This window comes from Seriola aureovittata, chromosome 3, assembly GCF_021018895.1.
Source record: "Seriola aureovittata isolate HTS-2021-v1 ecotype China chromosome 3, ASM2101889v1, whole genome shotgun sequence".
Taxonomy (NCBI): Eukaryota; Metazoa; Chordata; class Actinopteri; order Carangiformes; family Carangidae; genus Seriola; species Seriola aureovittata.
This window is the reverse complement of record NC_079366.1, coordinates 18,799,486-18,821,239: the sequence shown is the minus strand read 5'-3', so window position 1 is coordinate 18,821,239 and position 21,754 is coordinate 18,799,486. Positions and strand designations below refer to the sequence as shown.

General features: G+C 40.7%; 1 protein-coding gene across 3 annotated transcripts in view; it reads right to left on the bottom strand.

The window, feature by feature from the left end:
- Positions 1-1,740: 1,740 nt before the first annotated feature.
- ctnna2 (catenin (cadherin-associated protein), alpha 2) overlaps positions 1,741-21,754 on the bottom strand; it is a 360,950-nt gene continuing 340,936 nt past the window's right edge. For all 3 annotated transcript variants that reach the window (XM_056370618.1, XM_056370606.1, XM_056370611.1), the window contains exons 14-18: positions 20,673-20,786; positions 14,333-14,514; positions 12,744-12,849; positions 4,791-4,925; positions 1,741-2,878 (exon numbers count right to left, since the gene is read on the bottom strand). In XM_056370618.1, coding sequence (XP_056226593.1) covers positions 2,591-2,878; positions 4,791-4,925; positions 12,744-12,849; positions 14,333-14,514; positions 20,673-20,786 — 825 coding nt within the window. In that variant the 3' untranslated portion in view covers positions 1,741-2,590. The remainder of the gene's footprint in view (positions 2,879-4,790; positions 4,926-12,743; positions 12,850-14,332; positions 14,515-20,672; positions 20,787-21,754) is intronic.

Genomic DNA, 21,754 nt, shown 5'->3' with positions numbered 1-21,754 from the left:
GTGTTTAATGGTCATTAGTGGGACAATGTGGATACACAAAGAACCTTATTCCTTATCGGTGACTAAACCACTGAATTACCTAATCTAGTGTTGCATGAGCAGCTATTGGGACAATTATACTTGTCGTTGCTTTTGATTTGATTCATGAGAGTTCAAGGTCATGTTAAGCAATCAATTGATTTGCTCTCCACGCTTTGATGAGAGGGTGTGCCAGTGATGCCTGTAGGGGCTTGATTGAGCTTTTCTAAAAGGAATGCATTGTGCTATCTTTGAAAAATGAACTAATTCACTGGAACCACTTGGCATGAAGGGAGGTTGAAGCCAGGTCTCAGTGTCTTCCCAAAGACCAGACAAGCTATATAAGCGTCACAATTGTAGAGCGCACACCGATGACTCTTTGCCTTTAGAGATCTCAGACTTCTATATTGAGAGCCCAGAGCATTCCTGGGGTTTCTTTCATGCTGACTGATGATGTTTCAGACTTCTGTTGAGTCCCAGCTCTCTCAAGGCTCTTCTTCTTTCACCAACACTCCTGTCCTTCCCTCAACAACTCAGCAGGCTTAAGAGAGATTGACAAGGACTTCAGTGGTCAATGCTGGCTTATATACCTGACACAGACTCAGCAGTTAACTTTGAGGCCGTGAGAAACATACACAGCTTTAACTGCTAAATTGATGGATGGCAATCTACCAAACAGTTTTAAGGAACTGTGATCACTACGACCACACTTGGCCCATGTTTGAAATCGTCCCCTAATTCACTACTTCCAATATACACTAGACACACAGATTTGGGACACTCATGTATAAATGTCAGTGTACAAGTTATAAACATCACTTTTTTCACAGTTTTTAAATTTCACACTAGAGAGTCAGACACTCAAATAAAATAAGGGAGGGTATTTGTAGATAGTGCACACTATAGTAAATAGGGAATGATTTCAGACACAACATAAGACTGTCTAAACACAAAGTACCGAAGACGCTGATGGGAATGTCATTAGTTTTACAGGTATTTTGTCATGAGCCAAAGTTTTCAACCACTTGAAATGTTGACCCGATGATGGTGATGGATGAGTTAAGTGATCACCAAGTTATTACAATTCATCCTCTGGGGATCATGAATGTTTGTACCAGATGTGAGATACTTGAGAAACCACAAATGTCAACCCCATAGCAGCACAAGAAGAAAGGTCAGGAGATCACCATATTGTGATTTGGATTCCTGTGGGGAACATGAATGTCTGTACAGAATTTCATGGCAACCAATCTGATAGATATTGAGATATTTCAGTCTTGACCAAAGTGAAGGACCAATAGACAGACTGACCAACACTGGTGTCCTCAGAGCCACACAGATAATATGTCTAGAAAGTATCATATACAGTACATAAAAATCATGGCAGGTGTGGTGGATCTGGTAAAATATCACAAAGATAGCACTAACAGTGCTGACCTATGACTAATTATCTCAAGTCACAGTGGAGTAATGGGCCTTCACCTGTGACCCTGAATCAATATGCCTTTTCTTGTAAGCTTTCAGTACTAATAGATTTTTTTTTTTTTCTCTCCTGGAATCTTTTCATCTGCAGGTCTTGCATGGTAATCTGTAATGATTATGTCAGATTGTTCAGATTAATAAAAGCAATCACTGCTATGATACTCACTCACAGATTGATGAAGTAGCCGCTGCAGAGTGCTGCGAATATGACAGCAAGAAAGACACGTGAAACTTGGAGGGTCAAGTTGAGGGATTTATTAGAGAAGGGTGAATATAAAGGTACTGTATGCAGGGATTTCTATTCTCTGAGCAAACCACAACTAGTCAAACCTCTCTGTCTATATTTATACGCTACACAACTTCCAATCAAGGTCATCATAGTTAGTGATGTAATAATTAAATAAATGAATTTAAAAAGGCAATACAATATACCATAAGTGTGCTTCGGAAAACACACCGTATGGATTATTATTATAATCATCAGGAACAAGGAAACTACTTGGATGCCGACACTTCCAGGTATCTTAAACATAAGTTATTCCTAGCACTACAGGTTAACATTCAAATTGAAAAAAAAAAAATATCAAGGGGGAACATACCAACACTGATATATTCCCTTTATAATAACTCCTCTACTGAACCATTCAGGATTTCCATTCAGACAGTTTAAATGTGTATACAAGCAGCCAGTCAGTAGCACGTTAATGATATAGCTAGAACATCAACTGCCACAAATTTTTTAAATGCCACTCTTCCTCCTCTGATATGTTTCTTTTTTTTTAAACTCCCATATTTTCAAAAGTAGTTGTGTTTGTGTCACATTTTGGATCTCACATATTAAGCTACAATAAGATCGATAAATAGTGTTGGGTGTGTGCCGGCTGTCTGCGAGCCTCGAGGCCCGCAGTGTTCACAGGAGCCGCAGTGTGGCAGTTTAATATGTACTGTAGTCCTCCTGAGGTGTCACCAAGCACAAACAGAGGTGGGTTAACACAATGTAAAAAGGGACTTTTTCTTCAACTCGTCAGCGTCATGTTTTGTTGTTTTTCTTGGGTAAGCACGACGTTTTTTCTTTTTCTTTCTTTTTTTCTTAGAAGGAGTCCATGGCCTTGAATTCGCTGAGGGCCTGGACAGGGGAGATGTGTTTCTTCTGGGAGCCTCGTCGCACACGTGTCTGGCACTCCTCGGGCTTCTCCCTTTTTACCAGCGGCTTCTTCTCAGGGGCCTTCATGCGCCAAGACACCACGGGTGAGTTAACCGCTGCTGTGCCGTACACCTTCTGGTACTTGGTGGAGGCTACATAAGATGCCTTTACAGTCAGCACCACTGCGTTCATTAGGTTCTTGGCCGCTTGGATCAGGGAGGTGGCACTATCCAGCTATGAGAGGGCAAGGACAGTTGGAGGGGAAAGAGAGAGAAACACTTAGAGTCAAGTGAAAAAGTTTAACTGTTAAAGGAAAAATCCCATATACATTATTCTTCACCAGGGTCAGTGCGCTCAACAAGAACATTAGGACATATTAGCTACACAGAGCACTTAGGAGGTCTGTGCTGCAACTAGCAATTAAGCAGGATACAAACATGGCCATCGCTATATGACATCTTACTTTAGCAGTTCTTAATTAGCAGAGGCAGGGGTCAGGTGTACCTCTGTCTCCGTCTGTTTTGTTTGGCTGACATTTAAGGGTCGGTGGCCAGTGGGCCTCCTCCTACCCCATGCCGAGACGAGTCAACTGTGCAGATTTAATGAGTGTGGACTCCAGCTGGCCACCATGAAAAGGTTAAAATCTCAGCAGGGCTTACATATCTCATGTGAGACAAACTATAATAGAGTCCTGAGAAATCATGAAGAACTGTAGCAGCACAAGATGCAAGAAAATCCAAAGCAAAAATAAAAGCCAAGTCTGATTTTAATTAGAGGAACAAATCAAACTAAGACAGTTAATAAGGAAATTCTTTACAGATAAAACAGTGGGATTGTACTGATTCCATTTTTTCTCTCCTGAATAAAAAATCTGATACCTAAATTCAGGATATTGGCAGATAGAGAGAATGGTAAAGCTTTTTTGTCCACTTTAAGTTAGAACTGGACTTTCTTTTAAAGTTCTACAAATTTTAATTATGTTGTTATATTGTGTATATTGTGAGGTTTTGAAAACTGAACTGAAGACAGTTATGAAAATGTATTTAATGTGGATCATTGTACTCTACAGCATGTCTGTCTGGCCTGGAAGAGGGATCCCTCCTCTGTCCTTCCTGATGTTTCTCTATTTTCTTTCTTTCTCCACTTCCTTATCCAAATTGAGGGTCTAAGGATGGAGGGTCTCATGTGCTGTAAAGATTGTAAAACGCTAATTTGCGTTTTGTGAATGAAAATTTACTTAATATCCATATTATCAGTTTAATAAGGTTTAATAAGGTCACTGTATAGGACACACACACACACACACACACACACACACACACACAGATCAATAAAGAGAGCTAAAAGTTTATTGTGCGATCAAGTTTTAGAGGGAATTACAGTTCACCACATGATTATGCTGATAGAGAAGTTTTCTCTTTAAAATGAAAACCATGTGACAGCTACATGTGACTGCAGCTGGAACATGTATCGAATAACTTTCCTTTGGTTTGAACAAGTATTTCCTAGCTTTATGAAGAGATAAAATCCCTTCATATAGACATCTATTAGCTTTGCAGGTGGATTTGGTAAGATAGATGACATATTACTATGAGATCAATCTAATCAATGTTTTTTCATTAATACTACGTTTTGAAATAGAGAATATGCAGCAAATGCATCATGTGTCCTCTTTATCTTTCAAGGAATAAAATTATATTTTTAAGATTAAAATTTACCTTGTTTGTGTTTCATTGCTAAACATTGAACATATAGTTTCTGTACGTTGGGAAAAAAAAAATAATGAAAGGTTTAAATGCCAAGTGCAAGCAATGTGGGATAACTGTCTGATTTTACTTTGAGCTGTGATAATAGGGTTCATGAGGCATAAAAAATAGAAATGGAAAAAAAAGCCTGCGGTGCATCTTTCTGGTATTATTAGATAGTAATCGGTCTGAAATAATTGCATCAGCCTTAATATGCATGACCCTTCATCTGGTCTTCCAAGCTTAATCCTGACCTTGAACTAAAAGGTTTGCCCACCCGCAGTGCACAGCATAAAAACTGTCTGAAATTAACCAAGTCTAGTGACTCAAGTCTAAAAGCCTATCAAGAGCATCAGTGATAATGAAGCTGGTCATGTGCCGCTCTGTGTGGACAGACTTACCCCAGACACGATGAGCTCCCCTCCCAGGTTCTGAACCTCAGCTTTCACCTTGCTGCAAATGTTAAGCTGATGACAGTACAAGGCAATTCTTTGCAGGTAGGCCAGCAAATCCTGCTTGCATGCTGAATCAGGGCACTGAATGGAAAAGAGGCACAAAGAAAAACACAGTCAAAACACACACCCACATAAGAATAACAGCTATAAGTGGACATTGGATTTTACTAAGGAATTGAAAAGGTATTAAGTGTATTTTGTCATAATTATCATAGAAATTGTTTAGTTATGGCCAAAAACATGTTTTGTGAGGACACAGCACAGGGTCATTTGCAATTTGAAGTGGACGCTTGTGCCATATTTGAAGACATTCCCTCAAGGCAATCTTGATATATCGGATCACAAGAGTGGGACGGACAACCTGAAAACATAATGCCTCCGGCCCGGCCACAGCTGTTGTTGGTGTGGAGACATAACAAACATGCAATTGATTTGAGCTGAGCGACACATTGGCCAAAATGCAAACTAGCATAGTGACATCTCACTCCTTGTTTGGAGAGCCATGCTATATTTCATGTAAAAACAGAATCATCTGTGATGAACAAAGAGCCAACGACAAGACAGGATATGTAATTATATCATGACAGAAATTAAAACCACCAAAGCACTTGATTTGTGGTTGAGCCATAGAATTTGGAGGACATAAAAGGTCTTTGGCTTATTGTCAAAAATTGTTTGTTTCCCCAAACAGGCTTAAGATGTGTGTTCTCTACCAAATTGGATTGTTATAGAACTCATGGTTTCTGATGTTGAGGCCTTTTTGAAGCAGAGAACCAAGAACAGCAATCCTGACGAAAATAGTAGGGTTCCACTGTTTTGGGTTGCTAATTACATTTGCACTGGAAGATGTTGCTTTTTTTTCAGTCGTGGTTTGATGCAGGTAACGGTTTCAAAGCCAAGTTGTTTCACTGCAGGGTGTCAGGCTCATTCATTTCACATACAACAAGAGTGTCACAGCATGCTGCACCAGAAGAAAACAGATCAATCGACAATGAACGGACTAATATTTAGAAGCACATGAAGACACATGAGGCTGTTGTATGTGTCTCTCTTCTTCTTCTCCTTTTCTTTGGAAGAAGTTCTGACCTGGTCCTGCTGGCCTTTGTGCTACTTCAGTGGTGTAGAACCCAGTCATACAGTGCAGCAAATGGACCAACAGGGAATACGAGGACAGTCTCCTCAGATCTCCTACTATTACACAGTTTGCCCCTATTATTCCATCTGGAAGCCTTCCAGGGCTAAAGCTATGGCCCACTAAGCTCCCAGTGGGTTAAGAACACTGCATCAGCTGCCTAAACACTGTGAGCATCATTTTGTAGCAACACCTTTCTTCTAGCCATTAATATTAAACGGTCCTAACTAGGACATTCAGTAGCATCACTGTATGGGGAAATGCACAGCTCATTTCCTTGTCTTGTGGGCTCCGGTACAGGAGGATGGCAAGTTAAATATCAAGAATGTGATATGTATATACCAGCTCCAGAACTAGCAGCTTTGTTGGCCGCCCATCTTCTCTCCTTCTCACTGAGGAAAGGCCTCTCGTGCCAGGACAAATAGTATTGATTGGCCACAAGTGCTCACAAATTGCGAGTAAAACACTGTCCTCCTGTTGTCTGGTGAAATGTTTGTTACTACAGTCTACAAATAGAATTGCAAAGAGCAATTCAATGCATGGTTCACATTTATAGTTATGGCCACTATCAGAGCAGGACGTTCAACAACACAGTGAATAAGACCAGAGTTGCCACCAGCACCAGTTTCATCTCAATAAGTGTCGCTGAATGCAGACTGAGGTGGAGCTGCTAGCTCATAGAGCAGCCAGTGAAGCCTTGGGCATTATCACTGCACCGCCAGTCCTGGCTAGCATCACAGCTAACTGCACTTCATGCTCCTGGCACACCACGAACAAACACACACACACACACACACACACACACACACACACACACACACACACACACTTACACACTTACACACTTACACACACTTACACACACACACACACACACACACACACACACACACACACACACACACACACACACACACACACACACACACACACACACACACAGCTGCTCCAGGCATGTTTCATGCAGACATGACACAATTGTTCCCTATTGTACCGTTGACTAATAGTTAATTTCTTCCACAGATTCCCTGTTGATGTAAATAAACTGTATGGTCCATTACTTTGCCAGGGCCATTGAAGCTCTCTGTCTCTCTCTCTCTCTTTCTCTTTGTCCTTCATAGTGTAACAACATTCATTACTGACTAGTGAGAAAACTGGGCTATGGCCTGATTTTACTCAGCTTTCTGAAACTCCTTCTGACCTCAGCACTTCTCTCCACATGTTGGTATTTTTTTGTTTGACAAAAAGGTGATAAATCTCCTTAATTTTGTTGTTGTTGTTGTTTTTTTCTGCATAATTAGGGCCAGAACGAATGAAACAGGCTCACTGTGGAAATTCAGGACCATGATGTGAACTCTGTTCCTGAGTGTGGCAGTCTGTCAAAACACCACTCACACCTCACTCTGATGTTGCATTTATAGGCATGGTGAGACTGACCTTTCCTAAATTATTAAGAGTGTAAAAAGTAATTTCTAGCCTTTCTATGTTCTTATTTCTTCATTCATTCATTACATATCCAATAGTAGACAAAGACAAAAGAGAGGGAGGACAGAAATGAATTAAATAAAAGTGCTATGACAGATTCAAATTGAGCATGTTATACAGTTATAGAATATGCCTTCTAGCTGACTGGACCACTGCAGTGCCTCTGACAGTCACCTGTCAGTTACTTCAAGAAAGCTTGTGATCTTTCTATTTGCTCATCCAGCCTTTGGCATCATATCTATAGAAGACTGAGCATTTTCCTATTCTAGTGCCTACGGAAACCACTTATTATATTTAAATGTTTTCCTTCTTCCTTCTGTTATATTCCACCGTCCGGAAAAAGTATAATGGAGCACTGTGAAATAACAGAGCAACCCGAGAAACCTGGTGTTACCATTCATGAATATCATTTAAACATCCTGTTCTTTATAAAAATTATTTGTGAAAATGATCAAATATTTCACAATAAAAATGTGGAAATATACAGAAAAGTCTGAAAAAAAACCCCATAACTTTTATAAAAGCAATACGTTTTCCTTTCCTCCTCTAATCATCTTGTGACCTCCTGAGATTAATGCGACCCTGAGGTTGGGAACCACTGAGAAGCCACCGTGACTGTGCTAATCACAATTCCTAAATACCAAAAGATCAGGCTCATCCCTTTCAATTAGCAGGGTTCCTATCTAATGTACACACCCAAAACCTACTGACAGACATTGGTATTAGCTGAGACACAATATGACTCTTAATTTTGAAGGATTACATGCTTCCTTTATGCATCCAGATTTTTAAAAATTAAACATTGTATCTAAAGGGATGAGGAAAGACCATAACATACTATATGGTATGTGTCGTAAGATGTATGATATATGAAGCATGATACAAGAGATTGCACTTTCGAGAAAATGTAGTCACATTGGCTTTTGAGGTTCACCAAACAAAATAAAAAAGTCATATTGATCAGACTATAAAACAAATCTTTTTCCTCCTGAAAAGCTGAGACAGGATTTCCACTCAGCATTAATTTTTGAAGTTAGTTGGTACTGACTCCTCCCCAGCCAGTTCCCGTTAAAGTGTAGTTTTTGTTTTTAGTGAGAAGCATTTTAATTACACATCAGTCACACTTGGTTTCACTGCTGTCAGTGGAGGCTACAGGAGCTTTGCTCTTGTTGTTCTGCACTCAATGCGACAGAGGCTTCCGCTGTGACAACTAAAGTGAGACCTGGACGTCTGAATGCTTCAGACTTGCATGTGTTTAGCAGCATTTGTAAACAATAACTTGACACTTCTTGACAAGTTCTACAAGACACCACCCCAACTGAAATGAAACTTTTCTTACTGTCCACAAATCCCATCAGACAACCAAAACCAGCACTGAATTGATCCTAATAACAATTAACGTCTGTGTAGCCTCAGCCTCAATTTCTACTCAAAAACTTCTAAAAATACAGCAGTGAGCTACACAGCTGCACTGTGTTATGTTTTCCTTCATTACAATGAACGTTGTCACTGTAGTTTATTTTGAGTCAATCCCATATCCGATGTCCTGCTGCAATAAATAACTGCTTGTAAACCAAACTGTTTTAATCCACATCTAAAAATAGTCCCAGAGAATTGGACTATTTACTCCTGTCATTTATATCTGTTAAAAACTAAATTGCTCAGCAGATTTAGTAAAAAAAAAAAAATATATTTTCAAGCTTTACATCTCCAGAGGGAATGAATGGGCTTGGGGCTGAATGCAAGAGCAAAGAGTAATGAGAAATGGGACACATTTTGTTTTGGTTTTGGTCTATTAATGGGATTTGTTGACAACGGGGAGAATAAAGCATAACAGCCTTATACTATGATGTTTATTGTTTATGTTTAGCCATACTTTATATAAGAATACTCACCTTAATATAACTACACAAGACCTCAAGAGCGACCACCAACACAGCTACATTTTAGGCCAGATGGTGCTGCAGAATTGCTTAGCAATCAAAAACCTCCTGTCTCAGGCAGACTGATAACAACCGTCACATGGCAGAGCTGCTCGTAACACTCAACAATCAATGTATGTCTAACAATAGGTGCTCCTAATGTCATACAGCTGGCTTCCTCCGTTTACTGTATAGTGTGTCTATAGGAGGCCTATTTAAGAATGAAACAGAGGAGGGAACATGGAGTGGGAAAAAAAAAGAGTAGAAAAAAAAAGGCACTGCTGGAGTGAAATGGGGTGAGATGCCTCGAGGGGTTTTTCTACGTCAAGTGCTGTGCTTAAATGACTATGAAAGAGCTCGCCGTCCTTCCACCCTTCCACGCAGAAATTCCTTCTGCTTCACACGTGTTCATCAATAGGGCTGATGTGGAGTCATGGCAACAAGGTTTGCTACTTAAGGGACCTGTCTGAAAGCACCGGAGCAGCCTTTATTCCTACTGTCAAGCTACAGCCCTCTCGGCCAGTACAGGTTACGTACCATAATGTGTGAATGCAAAATGCTTGTCTTCTTCATCCAGAATAAATACAAATAATCAAGGTCATGTTAGTTCTTGTGTAATACCATTAACATGCTTGATAAAAGCAAACTTTTGCTGTTTTAACTTTTGCTAATTCATTCCATTTACTGAATGGCATGGCAGAAAGATGCCCCAAATGCCTCACATGAAAACATTTTTATAATAAAATACATGCCAGAAGTGAAAAGGTCCTCCAGCCCCTCTTTATTTCCTGATCATAGCTCTGATGTCTCTGGAAGTGTAACAGAAGGCTTTGAATATTCAGTAAACACTGGTCTAGGAACCATTTAAGTGAGAATTAAAAATGGCAAGCCACCTGCTCTTTCATTACAGCAACTGTTGATTCAGACACGGGCTCTGCCAGTGATTTGCCATGTGACAGATTTACTCCCACCTAAACCCTGTTTACACTGATCATCACTCGGCAGCCTACAAGCCAAGACGTGAATACATAAGCACACAGAGATAAGTTCATGCTTCCTTTGTCCTTTCTGTCCCAGATCCAGGGGAGACCTGCATTCTGAGACAAATATTCTCACAAATGGAAAAATGCAAGAATCTTTATATACAAGGCTCAAACAGGCTGAAACTCCTACTTTTCATCTCTCTGTTTGTGGTAATTACTGCATAACAGACAAAGTTATGAATTCACAGCCTGAAACTTTGTTCTGTGGTGAAATATGCTCTGGAGAGGAGGACAGAGTGACATGAGAAGAGCAGTGACTAAAGACGCCTTCTGGTCAGTTGAAAGCTTAGCATACTCCACGGCCACTCAAACTGACAGGCAGTCTGCTGTGTGCTAACAGCAGAGTATTGTTGTGAAGTCACATATTGTCACAAGAAGGCGCGGGATGAAGAAGCTGTACAGTAGATGGAGAAAAACAATCTCTTCAATTCTGGTATATTGCACCATGAGCGACATTTTTCTGTATGTACTTCAATCTAACCACCTGTGTGTTTTTGAATTAGGGATGCATACAGCACCCTGGAAAGGATCACTCCCCCCTGAGTGGTTTTAACAAATTTAAAATGCACTCACAGGAAACAATAATGTAGGCTTGGAAAGGTTAGCAGGTTATTTTCTTAGTTGTCTTCAGGATATCTAAGCAGCTTGACAGCATATTTTAATAAAATTTAGTAGAAAGTTAGGTCATGGGCCGAGTGTTTGTTTTTTCTGGTGCAAATTCAAACTTTGCATTAAATGAAAGCCTTTCTGCCATATGAATCTCAATATCTGTGTGCATTTTGAAAGATTTGGATCCAGATAAAAGTATTAAATTAACATATATGTCATATTAATATATTAAAAATGGATAAAATGACATGTATGACATGACATGATGTAAAAGAGGTAGCTCTCAGTGATAAACCCACAGATACAGAAATTATCATCACACCCTGAAGTTCCCCTCATCTCCACAAAGAGTTGCAGCATCTTATAACTCAATGTTCTGGTTTTCTGGACGGCAACTTCACTGTTTTGGTTCAGTCTGACCACTCCCATCTTTTCAGATACAACAGACAGCTGTTTTCAGCAAAAATGCTCTGATAAACCACAATGTGTACACTGTCTGCTCAGCACCAAACAGCAGACAGGCAAAGCTAGCTGCTGTTAGCTGGTAAGAGCAATGGAGCATTTGGCAGGTAAACAGCCATATTTTTTTTCCTCAAAGGGTTAGAGGAGGTTGGAAGAGAGCAGAAAAGAAAGTGAGTATTGGACTTACATTACGCTGTATCTGCTGTGAATAAGCCACTGTTGGCTGATACGTTTGCTATATCAGCTCTCAGCTGTGTTTAAAACTTGTTGCACTGCCCCCCCCCAAAAAATCAATTAACACGGGTTTAAAGTAACATTTGAACCTTTATAAAGCTACATTTTAATCATTAAGTGCCTTCTTGTTATCAATATTACATTGAAATCCAAACTCAAGCGCATAAAAGACCAATTTGTGGATTATAATTTAAACCACAAAATAACTCTGAGTGCAGTACCTTGCACGTGCACACTACACCAAAGATAAAGCAGCTTGTTGGTGATCATGTCTGCTGGTCTCAGTGCAGTTGCGGGACTTCAGAGAAATATTTGATTCTAAATTTTGATGTGAGCTTCAGCTTAGCAGCACAGCAAAGAAGCCCAGCGTGTGATACTGAAACCAACGATAATTATTCCAAGGGTTTGCTAGCAAACAGCAGTTGCAATTACAATGACAACAGGCTGCCTTAATAAATCAGCGAGTCTTGTGCCTGAGTTTATTCTCACTGCTTATTAGAGACAGATGAAATGAAGAAGAACATTATGCATGACCTGGAGTGCTGCTAGCATTCTGAAATACCTCCCACTTCATTTGCTGTACACACACGCATACACAGCATACACAGCATACACAGCATACACAGCATACACACCTATTTCTTTTCTCTCCCATCTTCCCTTGGCACAGCACTGATTGATTAGATATTGAAACTGGTCTGTCAGCGTGTTTTAGAGAGGTACTCATCTGATAATGAATGCAACACCTCGGTTGGGAGCTAATTATATTAGAGACACAACTTGGTTCTGCTGTCTTGCTCTCTCAGTGTTGGCCCCATTGGGAGACAAAGTCATGCGGCAACAAAGCCCACCACTCCAGCTGGGCTCATCAATGCTCACATTAAAGATTTCCAATGTCCATGCCCACTTACTCTAAGTCAAAATTTGCTCTGCAGCCACATAAGATGACACAGTCAGACTGGTTGAAAGTATAATAGTAAAAATGACAATGCAAATGGAGTTGTAAAGCTACCTGATCTGCGACAGCACGGGCCAGTTTGTCCATCCTGGAACCAGCCTCTGCAATCTTCTTAGCTGCGTTGATCACATCTGAGGAGTTCTTCAGGGGGCCTTTGCCTCTGGGTAAATCCAAATGGTGACAAAGAAGGAAAGGGGTGAATGTGTGTAGAGGTGCCGAGGCAGAGGACATGCAGAGCTTCCCTTTAAAGACTGAGCTCACTCCTGTGTCACCCAAGCTCGTACAGCGGCTAATTTGCTTTGGCTGGCAACAGGAATATGAGACATAACAACCAAGAGTCTGTAGATAATGGATGTAACAGATATAGTATACCCTTGTCCCTTATGGTGTATCAGAGACATGCTTTAAAGCACAAGGACACAAAAGACTTATGATTTTAAAAGCTACAACAGTTACATTAGGTAGGGAAGTCAAAAAAAGAAAAGTAGAAAAGGAATTAATGGCCAACAACTGAGCCTGTTTTCTGTTTTGTGTTGTCTTGATTTGACAGCACAGGGAAAGTTAATGTGGCTAAGATAAGTGTTTTCCTGTGTGTGATGTCTCATCTTTAGGCAGTGGTAATCTGAAGTTTCCACTCAGTTTGTTCATTTCAATCTGAGTCACTGGGGTCAATGCCAAGTAATAATGGTGCAGTCACAGTACTACAGCCATAATCACTCATGACTAATCACTCATGGCTCAAATTTTTTATTTCTTTGGTTCTTTTAGGTTAGTTCCATGCCCTGTAATTGTGGAGTGGATCAGAGACAGATATCCATCAGTTTGGCATTAGGGATTTCCCAGATACGTTAAGCCTAGATGGAACAGATTGAAATTAAAGCTATTGGCTTTTAGTAAACATACACAAGAAGACTTGAAATGCAAACAGATAATCTGTTACAGTATATCTTTGAATCACAGCATTGCTACACAGTCTGATTAAAACGGAGGTTATCTGGGTCACTTTGTCTCTAACAAACAGTTTAGAGCTAGGGTATGGAGCACCTGCGAAGGCAGGAGTGTCTCTCAGAAATCCCACTTGTCACTTTATGTACGTAAAGCTGCCGTTTTTTTTAAATATAAATTATGGGTCACAAAGTTATTTGTATGAGAGAGGGCTGACCCACAGAAAATTACCTGCTGTTGCCCTCAGCTGTACAGAGTTTTTCAGCATTTTTCAGCTCACAGTTTTGGTTTCATGGCGCACAGCTTTTCTGTTTTGGTTCATTCTCAACACTTTAATCAACTTGTTCACAGATACAGCAGCAAAAAACCCCTAAAAAACCAAATAAAAAAAACATAAAACATCTTTACACACACTGTATACTATCTACCCAGCAAATGGCAGAAAGACACAGCTAGTAACTAGAGACCATCTTTTGATGGGATCACACCAGCTGCGGTGCCCGTAAACATGTTGATGTTCTGGAGTTTGTGTATCTGCTAGATGTGCGATTAAGCAACAGTTTGCTAACAAATTAGCCATATTAACTTAAATTGTGATAATACATGAGTGTTAGGATTACATCGTGTTTCTGGTACATGTAAGTGTCCAAAAAGTCAGTCAGCTTAAAATTTTGTTGCTTTGTGCTTGTCACTTTTACCTGGTGAAGTCAGTCATCTCCATCATGATCATGCACATCTGCTTGGCCAGCACAATGATGTCATTGCCGTTGTCGTCCCATTTGGCCACTTCTGCATCTAGCTTGCATTTCTCCTGTCTGAAGCTCTCCACCTGCTCAGCAATCTTGGCCTTCTCCTCCTGGGGAAGCTGTGCCATGATGGCCTGCAGGCAACACAGGAGTGTGGAGGAAATAAAAGCATTAGAAGAGAAGGAAGAGGTTGTTAGGGGAGTAAATTTGAGCAGAATAAATTTGGAACATGGCTCAGAAAGAGGGAAATGCCAGAAGAGAAGAATTTAGGTAAAGGAGGCAGATAAGGTTGTGGAGGACAGAACGATAGGGGAATGAGGAAAGGGGCGAATAAGAAGAGGGATTAGTTAAGGAGAAAGAGTATAAAGGGAAGTTTATAAAAGCTGTAGCGCCATTTGTTCTATTTTTTTTCCTGTCCAGTCTACTTTTTAATCCGCCCTACAAAACTTGAACATTAAGTTTAGAGTCTGACTATCCCTGCCCTTCTGAAATGCTTCAAAATAAAGTTCTAAACTTTACATTTAATGGCTGGACCTTTTCAAACCCCATGACATCTTATACCCATAAAGAGCAAATCCATTTTTGCCTTCATTTTTTTTCCTCGATGAGAATACATTTGCTCTCTCAGCGGCCTTTGGGGGCAGGTACAAAATGGCATAAATCTTGTGGCAAGGTCACAGGCGCAGTAAGGACCTGGTATTATTTGGGAGATAAATGTATAATTACCTCAGCTTCTTAGACCAGAGAATGAATAATGCATTTGTTCAACATTATGTCAGGGAGGTGAGATGGAAGGAAGAGTAACCTGGTTTCCATTAGGTCGATTCTATTGACTTGAGAGGCAGAGAGAAAACGAGTACAGTAAAAAAAGAAAAGTCACCATTCATTGTTTTTTAACCTCATCTATTATTGACTGTCCTCCAAGAATTGCTATTCTCTTAATGAAATAATCGCCCTTGTCCTCCTTTTCCCTCTCTCACAGCTAAGCTGGTGCATGGTGGCACGTGGTGAGCTCTGTGAGAAAGTGCATCACATTTTTCCAAGGAAAATAAGGAAGAGCAGGAGGAAGTAGTCCAAAAGAGAAAACTGAAATGACAACAGATCCATGTGTCCATGAGTTTTGGCCTACTAATCGCTCTGTGAGCAAAGTTGTGCGAAGCTTTGATGGCGGCTCACACAAAAAAACACCAACAAAAAAAAAAAAAAACAAACAAAAAAAAACGACCCAGAATGACATAAACAAACAAGCAAAACCGGCCCCCTAAAGGCCAGTGTAGATTTCCTCTGCTGCTAGTGCCAAGACACACAAACAACAGTGAAACAGCAAATCCCATTAAACAGCTTGTGGGGTGCAAGCACTGCTCACATTTAAAACAAATACCAAGTTAATATGTATTTGGAGTGCACAATGAAGAATGAGCAATTTAAAACAGACTGGAGATGCCAGCAGGACAAACTTGTATTCACTCTGCAGGTGTGCCTCCTACTTCCCTATCTACATAGATTCATTCACTAATCAGACAGATCCCTAAATTGAATTATTCATTATTGGCTTAGTTAATTAGCACTAATGAAGTTTAATAAACAAATTGTAACCAAAATCTCGAACAAAGAACGTGAAGCTTGCCAGCTAGCTCTGGCAATCAGTCCAAGTCTGCTCACACGGCATTATCGTCTCACTGAAACACCCTTTTTCTTATGCTGTGTACTGAAAGCGCCAGCATACTCTAACAGAGCGCTTGTTGGAGGGTCAAACAGCATTTGGCAAGATATGTGAAAGGTAAATAAGCAGGGTTTGATCTCCTCCCTTAAGCAGTGTTTTTTTTTTCTCGTTCTTTAAACAACAATTTCTGTCACATTTTGTGTGTGCAAACAAGTGCTTCATGACGCTATGAATGCCTTCAAGGGAAGACTGGAAAGCCTGCGCTGTTATCCCCATATGTAAACAATTATGCACTCACCTCAAACGTATGCTGACACTTGCTGCTGTTCATACTGCATTTCAAAAGCCCCACTGCCACCCCAGCATTCACCTGCAGGCTCTGAATCTATGCTGGATTTCACTGGCGGGGAAGTTAGTATCATCACTCGCCACTGCTCTGCTGAGCGTGCTGTTTCCTTGTGGGGAGCGACAAGGTCAGAGCCTAGATGCCAAATATCAACACTGCACATTTACTCCATTCACATAATAATCTACATCACCGGCTGATCTGATGCAAATCAGTGTAAATAATTGTACAAATATTTATAAATATAACTAGAAAAGTCATTTTAGTCCAGACACTTTGCTTGTGCTCTCAGCTTGTGGTCCTGGGTAATCTGAAGCACCCTGGGGTGTGGTTTCCTAATTACGTGTTCATGTTTAATGTAGCCAAAAATATCATGTAGGCAATGCTGTACTGTAATTGCTGTCTAATCAATAGCGACACAGGTGAGCGCTCTGTGCCACCAGGCAGATCTCTCTGACCTGCAGACTGGAGTGTGGTCGTTAGCATATCTTTGCTGCTCATTACGTTTCTCACCCCCAACTGTTGAGGCATCAATTATTCACTTATTTCTATAATTACACCATACAGTGTGCCGCCGGTCTCAAAATGGTGGGTACACCATTGAGAAAAAGTACAATTATGGATTTGCTAAACTGCACTCTAACAAGTTAGATAAAGAATGTATGTTGAGAATCAGTGTAGTTTTATGTAAGTGCAATCAAAATGCCATCCTCTGCACATAAGAACTGCATTAAACCAAAATGGAGCTTTCTCCCAAAAAAAGTCTCTTCAAACTCAAGAATTTGGATTGAAAATTCCTTTTCTAAAATTAGGGATCAAGGAAGGTTGGGGAGAGAGAGTGAGGGATTTGGTTGGTATTGCGATTCACTCTGAAAATGGTGTGACAAAAGAGAGAGAACATCAGGGAGGAAGAAAAAGAGAGAGAGAGAAAGAGAGAGGGAGGTCGGTTCTGAATACAAAAGAAAACTGCAGCACAGGGGTAAACATATGAGCCAATTGGGACGTCAGGGGAGCAGGAAGGCACTTGGTGAAGCCCCACCTACCTCCCTCCTCCCCCATGCTCTCTAGAATTCACTTATCCCCAAATCCCTTCCCCTACTTTACTGATAACAACAAGGAGCGGGCCTTGGGAGCTTAACATAGTGGCAAATCCGGCCGAGGGGTGCTGTGCCAATACACTCTGCGACTCGGCTACGTCTGCAGGGATTAGAGCGCTTTCCGGGTTTCTTCACCGAGCGCGGCGTCTTGAAATGACTTTAATTTGTTTCATTTGAAATAAACTGCCCAGACACTCAGAGTTCAATTTTATGGATGACCTATCAACAGTGTTATCCAATCATTGTGTTAAGAGATGTTGTATGTGTGTGTGTGTATGTGTGTGTGCGTGTATGGGGGGGGGGGGGGGGGGCCTTTGTGTTTGCCTCCCTGTGCATTATCCGTGGTGTGTTGTAGAAGGAGAGTTCGCGTCTGCATGTTCTAATAGAAAGAGACACTATGTACAGGCCTCCTTCCCCTGTGTGTTTTTCTGCTTACTCATTATGCATGTTTGCTCTAATAACTTAGCTTTATGCGTAAGTATAATAGAAGTGACAAGTGGAGCACCACACAAGGCACAGCACTGGGAACAAAGCCTCCTGGGACTGCCCGGACCTGATTTGATTTCTTTCTACGCTGAGCAAGAGGGAGACAGTGAGATCCAGAAAGTGAGAGGGAGATATCACGCCTGTGTCCTGTGTGTGATTCCCGCTCACTGGAGGGGCTTGGAGGGATCATGACTGTAAACCTCAATGTGCTCATGTCAGCTCCTATGGAGAAAATGGATTACGCTTCCTCTTGTCTGTTTGAATAGAAAACACAGCACCAGCGTGCACTTGGCATGACCGTAAGAGGACATCAAGCTTTATCCTGACACGACAGGCTCAGGCCGACTGGGCAGATCACCAGTGGTTCACGGCAAACACATCTTTTATGGATGTGCTTGCCTTCTGCGTGTGTAAATGTTTAGTCTCTGAGGGCATAACAGTGTCTATGAGTGGAAAAACAGGCGATATCAATTAACTGCGTGAGAGGCCTTGTCAGTATGCCAGATGTATAGTATGCTCTACACGATAGCGTGAACTAAATATGCATATAGGGGTATAAACGTTTGATAACACGCTGCAATACATTGTCGGGTTTTTATTCGATGCGAGCTTGAGTGCAAAGCTTGCTTATGTGTTAAGTGTTCTTGAACAATCATTATATTTAGCCACGTCATCTTCCTAATCCACTTTATATCACTGTATTACAGTAACAAGTTATGACAAAGGGACACGCTGTGACTTCAAACTGTTCCCAAGAAGAGCTGCCCACTCAAAGCACAGCCGAGTGCCAGGAGAACGAGTTAACAGTTTGGTGCTGTGAAGCTCCTTTGTGCTGCAGCGCTGGTGCGTCTAAGCTCAGATGGTCTTGCAATGTTACTCTGCGGGAGCCTTAGTGGGAGTATACATACAACAAACTCAAAGCACTTCACACCCAGGACCCCCACAGTCATCCTGGAGCCGCTATCGTGCACCCAAAACCTGGGTTTGTTCTCTCTTCTCATGGTTGGAATTCAGATTTGACAGCGTTGTATCTTGGTTTAGCAGTTGAACTGAGCAATTAAACAAAACTTTCTTTCCCTACTACTTAGGAGTTCTGCAAAAATGGTTACACATGGGTGTAAAAAATCTATTATATTTTACTTTAAACACATCAGAAGTTCATATTTTACATTTTAGTATATATTATAATATTAGTATGCATTACGGCAATAAAAGACATTGTTTGAAAGTCCCTGGGGAAATTTTTTACTTTCTGAATAACACTTATTACTAGTTATCCTCCTGTTTGTTTGTTCAAATGTTAAATATGACCTATGTTTAACTGATAAGGACTTCAAGTGTGGATTGTGGCTCCTGTTTGTCAGGTGTAAAGGTGGAAGTTGAGTGATACTGTTGTAGGGCCATGTGCTGTAATGTCATAGGGAAGACGTTGGGAAAACATGACTTTTACTCAACTTTAAACATGACATTTTTGTGCCTTATCCTAACCACACCTTATCCAACCAAGCGCTGACTAACAATTTTGTTCTGCCGACAGGGGAGTTAGTTTAAAAGGATTCTCATATGTGTTGTTCTGGAAGGCAATGACAAACAACATGTTCTGTCATTTAGTTTGAAAGTCTTGGCTACAATAGGTGATGTTAAGAAATGATACAGCATTTTAAAGCAGAATGGGCTTTTCATTGAGAAATCTCTCCCAGGGGTTCTGCTGCTACAGCCTCGGTTGCTCTGGTTTGGTCAGGTAGATTACAGTGGCTAATGTTAGCTAATGTTATTAAGCTTTAACATTACTGAGTTAGTTTGCTCACTTTATGACTCTTCTCTACTTACATTACTGTTATGCTATGATTTTGTATTAATCATTATCCCATTCTTGCTACTTGTGGCCACAGCGAGATAGCCTTAAGCCTTTAGGATAGCCTTAAGGATGAAGGGTTGATTCTTAGTCGGGCCCTAGGTCCTGACTTGGTTGTTTTTCTTTTTAGCCATCACAGTGGGGGCTACAGCTGTACAGTACATGTATTTAGCAACGATAAGTTGCAGTTTTGGGTTTATTTATTTCTCCCTTCTTTGTGCATTACCCCCATGTGTACAGACTGTGTAGAGACCCAAGCAGTATAATACAGGCCTGTGCCACAGGGAGAGGCATTGGGCCAAGTCACACTCCTGCCATCCACAATCCATTCAACATGCAACACACCGCTAGAGCCTCTATGTTGCTGGAGGGGAGCAAGCACTGATACCCTCTTAATGTTCTTTAAGCTGGGCCCAAGTGAAAAATTGCTAATGTGCAACAAAGCCCAGACCCTAGCGATGGTGACTGAAGCCTTGGCACAGTACTATACTGTATTTTGTGTTCTGTCTGGCATCTGAGGGGAATTCGGTAATTAATTATTTGTTTGTGATTGCAATTTTACACCTGCCATCCCCAAACAGTGTTTATCTAAAATAATCCTGCTTGTTACAATAATTTAAATGGACTTTCATGCTATGTAAGTGGAAGTAGTTGGATGAATCGACTCAAGTGTGGCCAGAGAAAGGGGTGGGTGCTGGGTGTGAGAGGCAGTTCAACTTGCACCTTCATTCATATAACTGCAGCAACGGTTCTGCTTTTTCTGTAATTTTTTTAAAATGTCAAATTCCACAACTATGGCACTTTCGAGAAGTCGCAGCACACTGGGGAAGTGAACATCGACTCACCCGAGCACTCTGTCCAGCAATAAGCTGGTCATCTTCAGTCTGGACACTAGTCCTGCTGCGAGTATCATAGTCTTCTTGTTCAAAGTCAGAGTCATCTTCCAGCTCCTCTGGTGTCTGTGAGAAACACAAAGACAAAATTGGGCAAAGAGTCAAAGAGTGAGAGAGAAACTGGAAAGGAAAAAAAACCTCCTACATTGACAGCTGAAAAGGGCAATTTTCTTTGACTTCATCCCGCACTGTGGAGGAGTAACAGATAGCGTTTGTTCCCCTGTGTTGTCATGCTTAGTTTATAGTGTCTCATTGGGAGTTTTAGTTCAAACTCTGGCAGAGATATCACAGAATTTAAAGAGTCAAATCTCAGAATGAGTTATTCTCTGAAAATGGACATACAGTACATGTGAGTTCCCTCAACACTAGATTAAACACACAATGAAAAAAGCAGGAAATGGCCAAAAGAGATTTGGTGAGTTGATCGGGTAGTTTTTCCTGCACCTTCTTCCCTCAACAAAGGTCTTCTGTCCAATTAAATAACAAATGGATGTCACTTTGAAAATGCAGAAATTAGGGATTATAAGGATTTTTCATGTATTGGCTTTGATGGAAAGGTAAAAAGAAACCTGGGAGGAAAGACATTCAAGTCAGTGCCTTTTAACCCTGAAACCATCAATCAAACAATGAGATGCAACATAGCGATGTAAATACCAACAATTAGTCACTGATTGACCACAAAATAATGTGAACGACTTGTGTTTGAGCAATATTCACAAATCGCACAAGACCTGTTTCAGCAACTGTGGTTCGATACACATTCCTGTTAAATAAGACAAATGGGTTTGTCAAGTTTAAGTACATTAAAGGCTGTCACTGTACTTTCTACACTGAAGACTGGCAGTTTAATATCAGTTTAATATATGTATATATGTGTGTGTGTGTGTGTGTCATATATATGTCAGTATGTCAGTATATATCTCATATGTATAAATGAGATTGTCATGTCATGTCAGATACCACAAAATGAAGTTATAATGATCTGAACAATTCTGCCAGTATTACTGACTAATAAGCGTTATTCCTTACAACCT